The 18073-nt window shown below is 36.5% G+C and overlaps 2 protein-coding genes across 2 annotated transcripts; one reads left to right on the forward strand and one right to left on the reverse strand.

Moving 5' to 3' along the window:
* Window positions 1-9410: 9410 nt before the first annotated feature.
* Window positions 9411-13534, reverse strand: LOC139968194 (uncharacterized). Its single transcript, XM_071972587.1, has one exon. The coding sequence runs from the start codon at window positions 13372-13374 to the stop codon at window positions 11428-11430; it is 1947 nt and encodes a 648-aa protein (XP_071828688.1). The 5' UTR covers window positions 13375-13534; the 3' UTR covers window positions 9411-11427.
* Window positions 13535-15261: 1727 nt separating this feature from the next.
* Window positions 15262-17832, forward strand: LOC139967599 (uncharacterized). Its single transcript, XM_071971563.1, has one exon. The coding sequence runs from the start codon at window positions 15532-15534 to the stop codon at window positions 17482-17484; it is 1953 nt and encodes a 650-aa protein (XP_071827664.1). The 5' UTR covers window positions 15262-15531; the 3' UTR covers window positions 17485-17832.
* The last annotated feature ends 241 nt before the right edge of the window (window positions 17833-18073 follow it).

Here is an 18073-nt window from a genome sequence, read left to right on the forward strand (position 1 = left end):
TCAACATATGTGCCTCTCATATGACCTCAAAATGTCATTAGAGCAAAACGTTCGCAAGTAATCTCAATTCAAAAGTTCTGACTTGAAGTGCGTCTTGAAAACTGACGTTGAAGATATGTTTACTTGAAGCTGTTATATCAACAGCGTTTTTGCATCGAAGTAACAAAATGGCATGTATAAGGTAGTTCGGTGGGTAGTATTTTGTATGGTATTGTATCAACGTACACATCTGGAACGGATCAACATACACTTTCGAGAAGTCAACATGGAACTTGATCTTTACAGTTGAAATGTACAATTACGTTGCTGCAACGTTATAACAACAACCTTAAATCCTGTCGCTGCTGAGTACTCGGTATCAATGCAGCAAAGACAATACATAGGGTAACCAATATTTTGATCTTTTCAATATAACTAACTTATATATGTTCAAAAAAGGAGAGAATTCATGACAACGTCTCACGTTTCTTATCAGATGACTGATGACCGATACGCAAAGGAGTGCAAACTGTTTACGTCTTTACCTTTTACACATTAAATTGTTTTTATCTCTGACAACAGTGACTGTGGCACTCTTTGTTATACTTATGTATTAATTAAATGGCAATTTTGGCCACTTCCCTATAAAGATGCACGATCACAAGTTAAGAAACTTCTTGGAAAGAAGGTTAGTACACCAGTTTTGTCATGCTGGTCTTTCAGCATTAGTACATCAGATGTAAAAGAAAGTTAGGTCAGAAGCCTCCGGACAATCCCAAAATCTGTCTAGATAATTCTCATTAAATGGTGGCTTTGCCCACTGCGATTCCTCAACCTTACACGGTCGGTAACGGTGGAGAGGAGCGTTACGTGACCCACTGGAAATCAACTACCCGCTGAGATCCTGCTGGATGATTTGTAGGATAATAGCGATCATTAGGTCACTTTTGTATGATATCACTTTGCGGCTGATCAAAGAATCTCACTGTCGAATGTCTTGGATTTCAGATCAACGAAAATTGGAACACGTCGATAACTTGCAAGAGGTGTCATGTGTTCCAAACGGTGCATCTGTTCAAGGCGCTTTTGTCAAGATTTTGATGACCGATCGGCTTATGGATACAAGTCTGTCGTAGCAATTATTTGATTTTTCATGAGGTGATATTAATTATATAAAATGGTTTAAAACAAGTGTTTTTGTGATGAGAATATGCTAAGGCCATACTAGTCTGTCTCAAGACAGGTTTGCAGGAGACATCCCCCCCCCCCCCCCCAATACGATCTAATATTCCCACTTTGTTTCTTTTTGACGTTCAAATCTTCGTTGGGAGTTAAAGGCAATGAAGACTCGCCCAAACAGCGTGCCGCCAACTTTAAAAGTTAACTTTCCGTTTCTTGCAAGTGAAGTTTATTTCTTGTCGCTACAACATGCAGACAGTATATTAAACGTGATACCTTGTTATCTTTAGCTGGACCTGAGATGTCCATCGCTGTATCTTTTGTACACTGGGCTGTGGGTATTGACCGCAGCTGTATGTATTGACTGTACACTAGTGTCTAATTACCGACGATAGCAAGCTGTGTGTGTATTTTTGGGATCGATGGTGGTGTTTAACACTTCTGTTACACCTCATTCGAAACTAGGTCAGATTACCGGCATGATACGTTTCTTTTTGCGCGAGTCTTTACACCCTTTAAGTCATTGAGACGAATCTAATGCTAAAGTTTGAAACATTTATCACAACTTGTCAGTATGTGCCCAAGTGGGAACTTTCTTTTAAGGAATGAGCGTTCTCAGATCCTCGCTTCAGTACTTATACGTAGTGGACTACTGAATGGATCTCATGATTCAGCCGTAATTCTATTCACATTCATATATCTTTTTATTCGCCAATATACACTTAGAAAGTGGAATACAAATCATGCTGCATGCACTTTGCCTACTGTAATACCGGACCGTAACTCATGACGACATGGTATTGACAAATCAGTCTAGAAATCATATTGAAACGGCGCCTGCAACATAACAAAAACCCACGTGTATAAACAATCATAAATATCATGTGACTTTCCTCCACAAGATCATGTCATTAACCGGCCTCTTGTCTTTTCTTTACTATGACAATGTTTCCTCTCGGTAGCGAATCTATCTGCCAAATTAAATTCTCTGTGACGTCCTTAGATCTTCAATACGTAGCTCATTTAATTACTTTTAAATTCATTCAATTTACACACAATTCGTCGGTGGTCCTAGGTCGTCCAATGAAGCTTCATGCCCTGTTCCAGGGTAACGTCTGACACTTTCCCAGGTCAGTGGTAAATGTAAAGCCATTGCTGTAGCGTTTGATTATAATGCTCTATGGATACCATGCCAAGATACCTACCACGCGGTTGCGGCGGCGTATTTGGCAGCCATTGATTTCAACTGATGACACCGCGTACTCATGCAGACGATATCTGTCTAAAAACTATGCTTGAAGATGTGATCAGTAATTCTTTCTAAATTTTCATTTCTTTGTTGGTAGAAGGATATCAAACAAAACAGAACTATACGTAGTTCATTCTATCACGGCCATTTAGCAGTCAAACTTTACAAACATGCACCAAGCACTACTGAACATTTTAGAAAGTATTGCTAGGTGCAAAGTGATCTCGTGACGGAGAATAACACAAAAGAAAGACAAGTTTTGATATGCTCTGTTTGTGTAAAACATTTATTGAAGAAGTAAAGTTATGAGGAACCGATAGTTTGTACATGAAACCACATTGCATTATTCCCCAATCGGTATTGCTAATAATACTATTAATACTTATTTCATACGTATCATACTTATTTGGGTATAACGCTAATTAGCAGATACCCTACAGGGTGTCTGTCAACTCCCGTTATGATGGTCAATACAATCACACCTACAGCTAATCTTATAAAGAGAGAGAGAGAACACGTACATGATTTGTGTCAGAAATTTATCTCTTAAATATGTTTGAGATGTCACTCAACTATATTTTTGTTACCCGTAATAATATTTTTGTTACCCGTAACATTTTAAAGGAAAGATAAATCTGTTACGTGGACGTCGTGCGATAACTTTTGTCGCTGATCATTATTTGTGGCAATTCGTTACACAAAACGAGTTTTAGAATAATCAACAGCAAGTGATTGTTTATTCTTTAATGATATTGTTGAGTATATTGTTCCTCTGACCTTCATGAACTATTAAAGACCATCTGTATAACCCTCAGATTTTTGCATGCTGTTTAATTACTGGAAGTTTTCAGTAGTACTTCTCTGATTCTTCGTATTACTCCCATCCATTGGAGAGGGTAAAAAGAAAGACCAAATAATTCTTAGCGAGGTAAACAACTTTGGCAATTAAATGCTTTGCTAAGTTGGTTAATAAGGGTGATCATTATCCGCCTGTGTAGCATATTTTGGGCTAATACTGATGACCATAAAGCAGATATATACACTTATAATTTGTAGGCTATTTTGTCGCATTGCTCATGTTGAACATTTCAAATACCGCACTGAAATACACTTATCTATAATGGTTTCAGCTATGAACAAAACAAGAGTGTTTTATTGGTAGTATCCCTGAATGAGAAAAAGATAGGAACGGCTGGAGGTGATGTACTAAGTCACCCCATCGATGTTATTTTGTTCAACATCTTAGAATGAGACAAGGTAACTTTCTCATCGCTGACTGATCCCGCGTACTGAAGAACATGTGTTCATCTGTGTGCCTAAAATTGGTCATCGCAACTGACGCTACGGCGTACAGCCTGCGTGGTATCGTCTTCTGCACCTGTGCTTCAGTTAGAATGGTGGTGTACTATAAACACAGAGGGTGGCCTAACCAGACCTGTCAAATTCATTCAGTGCGACTTTACTTTGGTCATTAGGACCAATGCCAACAGAAGGCAGTAGTTGGTTACTATACACTCTCTCGAGAGCTGAAAAAAAAATTGAGATTACATCTCGAGGACGATGTTTGATGAACACACTGAGATGGTTGTAATTGCAATGAACACTTTCATTAATGAGTGTCGCATCGTGAAAGTATACGAGGGGTCGGGGTTGTTGCAGATGCCAATTTATACATGTGCTGATTTGTGAGTTAATGCACTTTTTGGTTTCTTGAAATGATTGGCATTTCGTGACCTACGTTTAGTAATTAATACTTTTGTAGGCTTGACTTGCATGTAACTCACTTATGACAAAACGCTATTGGTTTGTGCTTCTTTGTATGTTTCGTAAGGTAAGGTATCTCCCTATAGGGTCACTGATTGTATGTCGCTGATAAATGACAGCAAATTTAACAAAGCACATTAGTGAAAATAACACATAGGAAGGGTGAAACCAAAAGGTGCTTTATGTGCATATATATCTATCAAAATATCTATCAATACATCTATCAATATATCTATCAATAGACGTTTGATAAAATACGTTCTTTGGCGTTTACGATGTCGGTATATGGTTGTCTTTTTTTTCAGCTTTTAACACTTCCAATAAATATGTCATGCAAAACACGTGAAAATTAACAAATTGTTCCATCTCGTAGCTTCATAGGTTGTTGAGCGAAAACATATTTAGAGTTGTTTATGTGATTGCGCAAATAATTCTGCATGGTAATATTTAGACAATATGTAAATAATTGCTTTGTTTTCCTTAATCATATTTGCAATGATTATCTGATTGTTTTTTTTTCTTTTCTGAAAGGCTATGCATGTTGGCAGTATGTTACAATATAGAACAAAGACAGTTTCATGCTGTGATTATGTACAACATCACAGATTCTTTTTCAATATATTTTGTTCCAAAACAAATAAATATATTTCAAACTTTTGTAGATCATCAACGGAACAAGATAAAAAGACAGGGGTTGAACCAATGGGTTTCTTTTTGCTTGTTCTCTTTTACATATTTATTAATCCTCAGACTTCGTTTTACCGAAAATATACCTCCAGTGAAACCTTTGCAATGTACATATGGATTAATAGAGGGAGGTACACATAAATAAAATGAACCCGTAACAAGTAAGCGCAACTCTGGAAACTCCCTATCACAACAAAGACCGTTGAGTGGTCGATATATCTCGACATGCATTGACACAAATATGCAGAGAGACACATAACTTCAACTTTTGTACATCTTGGTAATTTCCTCTTAAAACCAGCAGTGAATGTTGACTCATGATTCTATTTCTCGATATGTTAAATCACCTTACGAGACATCGATACAGTAACTTCTTCACCTCATCTGGAATTTGAACTGTTTACTCAAAGTAAAGTTCCAATATGAAAGAGTTGCATCATGTGTATAGTAATCCATTTTTATCCTTCAAATAAAGACCTTATAGATACAATTTTGTCGTCAAGCAAGGTCAACATAACTTAACATCACGTACTAACAATCCAGTTTATAGTATATACTGTATAGTGTACATGGGGCGATACGTTGTCTTAAAACTTCAAATCAAGCCATATGTCGATGGAAATGTTTATATTTCACAGTATTATTTCACATGGATTAGAATCAGACGAAGATAATATGAATAATAATGCTGATGATGATGATGATGTTGATGATGATGATGATGATGATGATGATGATGATGATGATGATGATGATGATGATGATGATGATGATGATGATGATGATGATGATGATGATGATGATGATGATGGTGATGGTGATGGTGATGGTGATGGTGATGGTGATGGTGATGGTGATGGTGATGGTGATGGTGATGGTGATGGTGATGCCGACGATGACGATGAAGACGATGACGATGACAGTAGTTCTAAGGAAGGCCTTTGTATTTACGTTTAGGTTAGATGTATGAAAAGTAATTATACTCGTGTGACTTTATTCACCCATCTGTCAAGTTTAATACCAATCAAGCTCACCTCCTTTACATAGTGCCAAAATCCGCCATTGGGAAGTGGTTCTTCTTTCTATTTTCTTCGTCTGGATCTAATCCATGTGAAATAAGACTGTGAACTTTGGTTTCCGATTTTAAAACCAAGATGGTGCCAAAATTGCATTGCCCGGAGATATTTTCTTGAGATAGTCGGCAGCAAGAAAGAAAAAATTGCTGTTTTCTTATCCAAAACAAATAAAAAACAAGTGGTTCGAAATAGGGAACCTGTTGACAAGTCTCGGAAAAAGCAGCACGACGTTCTATCAACAGCCTAAAGAATAATGTTGCATCAGGAGTTACGGTCTTCAAATTGCAAGCAAATAGATCATGTTTAGTATGAAATAAAATTAATCATCTTCTGCATTTTCCTGGAACGCGAAAATAAACAGTAACAAAAATACATGTCCAACATTTTCTTACATATATTAACAGCAATTTTCGTCCCCAAGCAGGCTTAAGAATAATTACAATTATTGAGTTACAAAGTGATGTACCCAAAACAAGTCCACCTATTTCACTCAACATATTCCACTTACTTTTCGGACTGTATCGAATGAGGAGTTCTATCGAGACTAGTTTATTTCTCCCTTAAAAGTTCAATCTTATTACTGCATTCAGTTGTGTTGTGCCATGGGGAGGTGGAGGAGATGGGGTGAGAGGTGGAGACGCACTAGGCCCCGGAGCGTAAGGGGCCAGAGTAGCCTACTCAACACTACTACATGAGCTGGTATAGTCCAACTGAACGAAAGTGTGTGAAATCATGCCTATATCGATACGATGTATAGCAGATGCCTGTTTGGCTTAGATATACTGCAAGATGTTTCTTTCGAGTACATGAGTACCTTTCATAACAGAATTCAACATGTCACCTTCACCCTGCAGAATTAAGGCATCAATATTCTTGTCAAGAAAGCCTGCTCTCCTTTATTTTGTTCATATCGTAAGAAAAAAACGACCGAAGTTGTTGATATATGCTTGGTTAACAACAAGAGCAAAACATTTCTCAAACTTCATGTAAAAACATAATCTCATCTTTCAGTAGTCAAAAATAAGGAAAATTCCCCTGGATTATCCTAAATTAAAAGGAAGAAATCTTTTGAAGCCTCATATATATTTCGAACGAAGTCAACTTATTTTTTTTTTTACTGCTTAAGGGGACCTGTTTATTATAAGCAATAATCTTTATCAAACCGAGTAGTTGGTAGTCAGATTTGTTTCTACTTGAAAGCAATTCGAATAAGATTAAAAAACCCTTGGCTGTCGAGAATACATGTTATGTACATGCAGCCTTACACAGAAAACAGACCAGTTTGATAACTCAATTTAGTTTTCTCTCCCCTCTCTATTTTAATAAATGTACCATCTCGTTACTTACCTCTGCCCAAATTGCCGATTCCGTATTCTTCATGTTGCACATTGACACCCCCCCTTTATTGGGGGGGGGGTTAATAAATATTTCTGCTTATTGGCGCAGAATGTTTGATGTATCTTTGCTTAGTTGATGGCTGTCAAAATTGCAGGGCTTCTGGCAGTTTGTCATGTTTAAAAAAATGTTTAAAAAAATTAATTATATGCGTACGAAAGTCACCTTTACCCCATAACTTTACCGCGGTTAGCTAAACAGACAACCTCTATGGAGGAATTTGGGTCTGTTGGTATTCATATACATTATATCCCATATTATATACCCCGTTCCATCTCGTTCAACTATACATAATCAATTCCTATAGTCAATTCCTTTTGATAACCGTTGGCTCATGAGTAACAGGACACAAAAACTGTTTCATGACCACTGACTTCTTTAATAGCGCCAACAACTCAATCTATTAATGGGGGCGCTATACAAAACATCCCTTACGGCATATTTGATGCTGAATGTTTTCGTGCGGTTGTTACCTTGCGGCGATATCTTATTAACATATCCGAGCAGAGCACTATCAATTTAAATGAGCGTTAATGTGGTTAGTGTGTGTCGCACATTTTCATTGTGAATGTGAACAATGTTATTTTGAAATAAAGATGTCAGTATCAAACATATTAGAAACCTCTACATTAAAATGTTATTATCTTCAAATGAGATACATGGTATAACCTATAAAGATAGATATTACAAAGTGAATGGGTTCTGCTGTGTTATTTTTAGATGTTACCTCTTTACATATCAAAGCCTTGGGAGACTAGTCATTTCCCTTGTCTGTTTTTTCCTTGAGGAGGATGGTGTGAGGTACAATGGGGTTGGGGTGGTCTTACATTGGATGTTCTCAGGGGGGGGGGGGGGTGAGAGTTGATTTGGAGTGCGTTAGGAGGGAGAGGTGTTTAAAGCGGAGTTGCATGACATCGTTAGACACCTTTCCGCATATGGAAAAAATGATGGTGGTAAGGCTTGCTTTTCTATTAAGTATCAATGGTTCTGTTTAGCATGACCTGTCCAAGGTAGCTTCTCTGCTTTTGTACGGTTATTCGCTGTAAAAACATTGCAACGAAATTATTGGCGAAGAAGGCTGTATTTCATATTTAGTGAGAAGCTTCAAAAAGTGTGGTGAGGAAGAAGGTGGAAAGCCGGCTGGGTTTGGGCTCCATTCCCAGCACAATGTTTATTGTGTAGTTGCCCACGTCTAGTTGAGCAGTATGTAACGTTTTCAGTAAGCTATCCCAATCGGTGTTGTATATTCCCCTTGGTAGTTCAAGTAATCTGAGGTACATGAAATTTAAACATGATCATTTGACATGATCGGTTGACATTCTTTTAAACTGCTAATTCAAAGGATCCAGTTGAAAATTGAATAAAAAGATCAGGAGGGGTCAACCATACGCTCGTCAACACTATTAAAAGTTGGGAAAGATACCAATTTGCACCCCCCCCCCCCTCACTAATTATACACCTTTGATGGTTTGCCATGTGGGAAAAGTGGGATCAAAAGGTCTAACTTAGGAGGATCATTCCCCTCTCCAAAAAACGAGAATATAACCCACAAAAGACTGGTTAACAGCTTCACTACGAATAAGCATATTGACAGTGTCCCGGTGTGTGGCAATTGACACGAACCGGTAATAAAGTGTAATTTTACCTTTACGTTCAAGTTGTTAACACAAAGGTTAACTTAAGAATATCAAGTCATTTTACCCACCATTAAATACGTTTTTTTTTCTCAATTAGCAGTATGCGATAAAAAAGGGCATCTAACTGTTATTCTACGACCAATGGCGAATGTTAATTTATGGTGTTACGTACGCTTACGTCCATAACGTTCTGTTATTTTCACAGAACGGACGGTGACTGTTAACGTGACTGCGTATTCTAACTAACGATATCCTGCCATTTTAGATTTAAAACACTGTTATAATGTACAAACGGGGTGCCACAGTAATAGTATGTCAAAAGTTCACCTTCAATGTACTGGTTTTCTCTTTGTTTGTTAATAGTACATATGCTATGTAAATAATATAACACTATAAGATAAAAATATATAGTGAAAACCCAATGTAAATATGACTGACTGACGGAGAATAAATTGACTATCGTACTTTTTTGAGTGAAAGATAAATAAATAGTTGTTTAACCAATATTTCGAAGGTACGTGCAACCTCGTGCTGAATCGATCGTTTCCAGCCTGAGGAACATGATATTTTGTCAATATGGAAAAAAAAGTGCAAGGGATTTCTGAATCGCAGCACGATGATGTGATATATTCATGATGATGCCAATTTAACAGCTCCATCATATTATGCTATACCGGATGAGATGTGATTTGTCATTGGCAATATGTATTAACTTTTACACTGGCAATGTAAGTACGGTTCCTCGCAATCTGATTGCAGATTTACAGTGGTCGTCATTCCATTGTAGCTTCACACAACGTATTTAATACAGATAGTCAGACCAACGTGCTTTCTAACGAGCAATGTATTTAAAATATAAATGATATTAAAATACAGCCTGCACTAACTATATATGCTGTCAAGATTGTTCCATTTTTCTTATTCTTTGAATGATACTGTCAAAAATGTGGTTGAATATAAAGTAGAATGAAACTTTGTTTTATAGAACAGCGACAAGGTGGAGCATAAAATGTTCAAATGTCACATCACGATGTTATTTTGTTACTTTTCCCGGAGAAGCGCCAGAAGTTCCAGGTTGTTATCATGGCAACACTGATGATAGCACTTGTCAGCAAATAAGAAACACTTTTTACGGTGTTTACAATTTACAATCTTTTGTCCAATTCTAACCAACTTTTGCAATTAAAATATGGGAATTAAAATGTGTATATAGCGCAGATGGTTTGTCATACTATATAATCATTTGATTCCGCTGAACTGTTATAACCCTTCTACATTATCTGAGCATATAGGGAAAATAATTATACAGAAAATTGCATTTTCTTTCTGGAGAATGTAAAACGGGGTGAGTCACTATAAAAACGATGATAGTTGAAACGATGTTGAAAATATAATATTCCTGGATTGAAATTTATAAAGATTTAATTCAACCAATGTAAAAAAGCTATGCCAATACTCACTGCACAGATCATTGACAAAATGTGTGTCTGTGTGTTAGAGAAGGAGATACCATAATATTTCTGAAATGTTTATTAAATGAACTCTTCATAAGTCGATTCAAATACCTTTAATTTGATTCACAATACAACATAATTTGTTCTAATAGTCTTCATCAGGGATTAGTTTGACATGTGATATACAGAGTACTCATAAAACAGTCTGTTCTGCTTTTAAAGACTAAAGCAAATAAAATTCATGTAAACCGAATCAATCAATATGAAGGAAGTTACTGTGTAACTTATTGTACGCAAACATTACCTTTCGCTCCTTTCGGTTTTGGAAATATAGTTGTCAATATAGCGAATGCAAATTTATCAAGTAAGTGATCAATCTATATTATCCATTGCTTTTGTGAAAAATATAAACTTTTGGTGTTGTAAATTTAAAAACAATAAGTTGTAAAGGATGCAAATGTCCGCTTTGGAGAACACAAAACCCTTTTTCAAGAAATCGCTTCTCTACATTCAACAAAATGATAGAAACAATGTGACAGTCCCAGAACAGAAGATCTAAAGTTTCTCCATGAACTTAAACTTAAAAAAGGAAAGAAAGCAATGATAAGACATAGGTCAGTGGTTCTCATAGTATATAAGCGCCGATTGGTATCTAGAATGCCGCCAGTGTAAAAGCCGAAACGGAAAGTAGTGTCAAAATAATGTAGGCGTCTCTTACTGCATCTTATAAGGGGTGGGGTGGGGTAGAGTCTGAAAGAGGTACGCACAAGTTGTGACATAGTAAATGTCTTATATTATATTAAGGTTCCTGCAAAGTTGGAGTAATATCCATATAGATTCAGCAAAGTTGCAATATTTCTTGTTCTTCGTATTGAATTTCTACGAAACTCCGTCGTTACCTTTTTACCTTTGGGAAGAGAGACGAAAGGGAATGGGCGGCAAATATATGATTGCCTCCAGCTCCTGGGATCCTGATATTCTATGACTGGAATAAACAAGTTTACTAACTATAAACATGTTTCCTTGTTTTTATATTTTAACCAGATGTATTTTAAGGAGATTGGAGTCTTGAACCCATGGAGCGTTAATGTATCTGGGTTTTGTAGGATGCATTTCTGCTTGTTAAATGATACTTTAAATCCCTTAAAATTGATCGGATGAACACCGATCTGTTCTGTAAGCATACCTTGGAAAGCGTCATCGATTGAAATTAGGGGAGTACTCAAAGACTTCTTAAACAACTCCGGTATGATATCATTGGATATAACATAAGAACCACCAGAGCAATACAACGGATAGAAATCTCCTGCAAAATAACTTTCATTGACGTAATATCGACTCTTCGGATTCGATATTCTTGGACTGCCGGCCATGCTGCTTCCAACAAAGAATCGAGACATTTTCTCTTTGCCAGCTTTATCGGAAGTTTCTAACAAAAATCGTATAACATTTCTCCAAGCAACAAACATGTCCTCGTCACCTTTGTAAAGATATGCCGCGTCGGAGCAGAATTCAGTGGTCCATTTTAGACCTAAGACAACCTTTAGGGTTAAATTTTTGAAAGATTCCTGAAAGTTACCTTGGACTATGTCTCCGTATTTCTGTGCCTCTTTAGCCACCAATTCTTGAGTCATAGCTTCCTTCTCTCCTTCAACTTTACCAAGTATGAAGACATAGCGAACATTGCGACCTAAGAAGAGATGCTGCGAGCCCCACGTTTTACGTATCGCATTTCGTTGTTTGTAATTCCTTACATGAGAACTTATCAACGAAACGACAAACACGTTGTAATTTTTGTCTTTGACAGATGAACATAAAGTTTCGTTATTGTGAAGATATTGTAAAACTTGATCGAAATATCTTTCGTTGTTAGTTTGTTTCGGTACGACCACATCGATGTCTGGAACTAAACATTTTCTAAGCTGCGTTGTATTCACTAAGGCTTTCCATTGGATTTTGGGATCACTGATGTAAGTAAAAGTTGACATGGAAAGTCGCACTTCACAGGAGTGTATGTTAGGTTCCAGAGCCTGCGATCCAAAGGAAGGGTCTAATTTGGTATTGATGTGAGTTTTACTTGCAAGAATTCCAAGAAAAACATCTGGGAATTTAATGAGAGTCTCGTTACGAGCAAAGAATAATACGTCTCTTACAGATGATGCAGACAATACAAAACCATTGTCTAAAGAACAAAAGTCTGGATATTGATCATCTTTGAATTCTTCACGACTAACATAAAACGGACTTTGTTTATCCCTTACTGGTTTCATTCCTGACCTTAAAAAGCCCCGCCATATTCTCTTGTCACCATTATTTCTGTATGCCAAGTGCCTGTAAAGACGAGGGATATTCACGTATGTGTCATCCGTACCAATATATACGTCTACGGCAGATGGACAAGATCTGATCACGGAATAAAGTGAAAACAAAACTTTTATACTTTTCATCTTCGGGTTATCTTCAAAGTTGCCAATAACAACATCTCCGAACTCCTTAGATTCGTGTGTTGTAGTTTCATTGTCCACAATACCATTAGTATACTTTCCTCCCACAATAAACCAGAGGATAACATGCTCTGTAGACACAAGGGTTGAATTTGCCCATGTTCTTCTTATTGCGTCTCGAATACTACGTCTCGAAGGATGAGATAATACACATAAAAGTAATGTTGGCTTCTTGTCCCTGCAATCATCAAATGGTTTTGTAGATCCGATTGTTTGAAAATACTTCTTAAACAAGTGATCGTTTTTGAATCTGTTGTTAGCCCAATCATCGCTGGTATCATCTCCTTCATGCCAAAATTTGAGGTCATAGATTTCTCGAAGGTACTTTGGCACTTCTTTTAACTTGGATAAAGGTTGTTGGTTGCGTATGAACGTATATAAGTTGATCGCCTCCAAGCTACATATAAACACCATGCACGCGAAATAAAATCTTCGAACAGAGACTCGCATATTGGTATTCTATTAAAGTTATATACTATACAATTACCTCAACAATATTTAAGGTTCTATAAGTCTATGCACTGAACGTACGATGCGAAAACATTTCTGTGAAGTTCATCAACAATTTATTTTCAAAATTGTCTTTTCGACTGTCATGTTAGTACTACTATGCCACGATGTATAGACAGAAATATGTCGGTATATTTATATAATTATATATATATATATATAATTATATATTGATAAACAAATGATATTTATACATGTAACCATGAAGCGAAAGAAGAAACAAAAGCAATAAATATATTTTCTCTGAACTGAGAGTTGTGTTGCACTTAAAAAATGTTATACGAAGAACAATAGGTATTTATCTTTGCCCTTGTATATCCAGGCATTTATATTATATTACTCATTAGCTCACGCCTGCACAAAATGTCGCCGAAGTGTGAATTGATTGTCATGCAACCTTCCCTGTTAAGTTGACCTTCGTAATTATTTTGTGTTCACCTGGCTACCACCTGTTACCTGTCCTCCACAGTTTCTGTTAATCAGTAATTTTACATTTTCTTCGATATTGGTGATATAAATTGTTGCCGAAATGGAAAATTGATAATTCCATATAAAGAGTCAACGTTTCGAGATCAAACAGCCCAAAATTGTAATATAAAACGTCAAGCAACTGTAGAAATTTGCAGATCTTAAGTTGAAATTTTGAAAGTTTCATTTGGGCTATGAACCGTAACATCTACCAAAATAATTAATTCTTCTGGGTGAATACCCCAAGCCCCATCTGTGTTTTTTCTTCTCCCTCACTTTTGGAGAGCTTCCTATGCGAATACTATGCATTTTGGACCCTACCGGATCAAGCGAGTGACAATTAGACCAAAGGGAAATTATTATAAAGGTATGAGTTGACCCAAATTCTCATTCTTCGTTCTTTTGTTTGTTGACATACTTTTCTCCAATGGCTTTCTGCCAGATTATTTAGCAGATATAGGCGTATAGGCGTATATAGAGCTGTCTTTTGGTATTAATGGATATTGAATTTTGTCAGTAATATGGAGATGTTAAATGTAAGAGTGAAAGTTGAAGATTTCCACATATTTTCTACAAAATCAGCAAAAAGAAAAAAATTAAATAACGAGAACCTGTGATTAACAGAATAATTCTTTTTTGAAAAATAAATATCCTATCTTTGGGACCAGAAAAGGGCGGGGGAAGGTAGATTTTTTAACTCACTACAATTTTAATGATATACCTCAGGAATGAAATAATCAGATGCTTATACGTTCAATCAAACCGGAGCCAAACTCGGGAATTTTGGCATTCCAAGGGGGAAGGCTAAACATTTGACTAACTCATGGAACTTCCCCTTCTACTGTATAATATCATCACGTTAGTGAAGGTCTTTTTTGTTTATTTGTCCCATCTCTCAACCCCAATACCCAGACCACCCCTCTCCTCCTTCCCTTCCCCCCTCCGTCACTCCATGGGGAATTTTTTTAATATGCCCTGCAGTTTTCAATATTATATCACCAATATCGATGAAAATTTATAAAAGCTGATTTACTGAAACTGTGTGGGACAGTTAACAGGTGGTAGCCAGACGAACACATAAGTACGAAGGTCAACTTAACAGGGATAGTTGCACGACCACCAATTCACACTTCAGTGGCCTTTTGTGCAGGCGTGAGATCTTGAGTTATATAATACATATACCCGGATGAAAAAGGGCAAAGATCAATACATATTGTTCTTTGTATAACATTTGTTTTAATTACATATACTCGGATATTAAAATGCAAAGATCAATACATATTGTTCCTCGTATAAAATTTGTTTTAAGTGCAACATAAATCTCAGTTCAGAGAAAATATATATATTGTATCTGTTTCTTCTCTCCCTCCATGATTACATTTATAATTATCATTTCTATATCAGTAAAGAAATATTTCTGTCTTTAGTATCGTGTCATCGTACCGTAGTACTTCCGAGAACATGACTGTCAAATGTATAGATTTTTCGTTACGAAATTACAATTTTGAAATAAATCGTCGATGAGCTTCACAGAAATGTTGTCGCATTGTACGTTCAATGCATAGACGTATAGAACATTAAATATTGTTGACGTAATTGTATAGTAAAGACATTTGATAGAATACCAATATGCGAGTCTCTGTTCGAAGATTTTATTTCGCGTGCGTTGTGTTTATAGGCAGCATGGAGGCGATCAACGTATTAACGTTCATACGCAACCAGCAACCTATATCCAAGTTAAAAGAAGTGCCAAAGTACCTTCGAGAAATCTATGACCTCAAATTTAGGCATGATGGAGATGATACCAGCGATGATTGGCGTGAATGGGTTAACAACAGATTCAAGAACGATCACTTGTTTAAGAAGCATTTTCAAACAATCGGATCAACAAAACCATTTGATGATTGCAGGGATAAGAAGCCAACATTACTTTTATGTGTATTATCTCATCCTTCGAGACGTAGTATTCGAGACGCAATACGAACAACGTGGGCAAATTCAACCCTTGTGTCTACAGAGAATGTTATTCTATGGTTCATTGTGGGAAGAAATTCTATCAATGGTATTGTGGACAATGAAACTACAACACACGAATCTAAGGAGTTCGGAGATGTTGTTATTGGCAACTTTGAAGATAACCCGAAGATGGAAAGTATAAAAGTTTTGTTTTCACTTTATTCCGTGATCAGATCGTGTCCATCTGCCGTAGACGTATATATTGGTAATGATGACACATACGTGAATATCCCTCGTCTTTACAGGCACTTGGCATACAGAAATAATGGTGACAAGAGAATATGGAGTGGCTTCTTAAGGTCAGGAATGAAACCAGTAAGGGATAAACAAAGTCCTCTTTACGTTAGTCGTGAAGAATTCAAAGATGATAAGTATCCAGACTTTTGTTCTTTAGACAATGGTTTTGTATTGTCTGCATCATCTGTAAGAGATGTATTATTCTTTGCTCGTAACGAGACTCTCATTAAATTCCCAGATGTTTTTCTTGGAATTCTTGCAAATAAAACTCACATCAATACAAAATTAGACCTTTCCTTTGGATCGCCGGTTTTTAGCGGTAATTTACCCCATTGTACTGTGCGTCTTTCAATGTCAACGTTTAGGTACCAAAGTAACCTGCTAAATCACTGGCAAGCCCTCGTTAATATCACAGAGCTTAAAAAGTGTACAATTCCTGATATTGATGTAGTCGTACCGAAGCGAACTAACAACGAAAGATATTTCGATCAAGTATTAACATATCTTCACAACAACGAAACTTTATGTTCATCTGTTCATGACGAATATGCCAACGTTTTTGTCGTTTCGTTGATTAGTTCTCATGTAAGGAATTACAAACAACGAAATGCGATACGTGAAACGTGGGGCTCGCAGCATCTCTTCTTCGGTCGCAACGTTCGCTATGTCTTCATACTTGGTAAAAAGGAAGGAAAGAATGGAGCTATGATACAAGAATTGGTGGCTAAAGAGGCACAGAAATACGGAGACATAGTCCAAGGTAACTTTCAGGAATCTTTCAAAAATTTAACCTTAAAGGTTGTCTTAGGTTTAAAATGGACCACTGAATTCTGCTCTGATGCGGCGTATCTTTACAAGGGTGACGAGGACATGTTTGTAGCTTGGAGAAATGTTATACGATTTTTGTTAGAAACTTCCGATAAAGCTGGCAAAGAGAAAATGTCTCGATTCTTTGTGGGAAGTAAAATGAGAGGCAGTCCAAGAATATCAAATCCAAAGGATCGATATTACGTCAATGAAAGTTATTTTGCAGGAGATTTCTATCCGTTGTATTGCTCTGGTGGTTCTTATGTTATATCCAATGATATCATACCGGAGTTGTTTAAGAAGTCTTTGAGTACTCCCCTAATTCCAATCGATGACGCTTACCAAGGTATGCTTACAGAACAGATCGGAGTTCATCCGGTTGATCATAAGGGGTTTCGAGTTCTGTTCAAGAAAGGCTGTTTCTTACAAAGTCCAAAAACACTAACGCTCCATGGGTTTAAGTCATCGCAATCCTTAAGAAATATCTGGTCGAAGTACCAAGAGAACGAGAAATGTATATAAAATGACATATTGAATTAGTAATGATTCCACAGTTTACTCGATAGTTGATTGTTATGTTGTGATTTATGCCGTAATAAGACGAGAACAGCAGAAAATTTGTTATACCTTAAATCAACTTTTCGATTATAATACGTAAATCGTTCTATACCAACTTAGTTGATACTGAAATCCTTTTACAATGAACTCCATTAGCTCGATTAGCCAATGGTCAATCCAGTAATGAAGTACAACAAAAGTAAACAATGTGATTTTGTTTGTTTTCTAATCATTCTGCTTTAATTTAATTTTTTATTATTAATATACTAATGTGCTTAAATCTTGTTGCCAAAATATGACCGACCACACATTATTTTGCTGGGTATTCTTTATTAAATAATTCCAGGAAGGTATTTCATTTTGAAGAACAGCAGTCATTGTGTTTTGAGCTATATCTCGTCGATTTGATCAATTTTTCGACTAAACATTAGAGACTGTTTAAAATTCGTATGAATATACATTGACATAAACATTAACACCGTTGACATCCATTGATTACACTCGCAAAGATACATTCAAACCTAATCAATGACGTGCGCAATAGCGTGGAGTA

The sequence above is a fragment of the Apostichopus japonicus genome, chromosome 5 (genome assembly GCF_037975245.1).
Source record: "Apostichopus japonicus isolate 1M-3 chromosome 5, ASM3797524v1, whole genome shotgun sequence".
NCBI classification, from domain to species: domain Eukaryota; kingdom Metazoa; phylum Echinodermata; class Holothuroidea; order Aspidochirotida; family Stichopodidae; genus Apostichopus; species Apostichopus japonicus.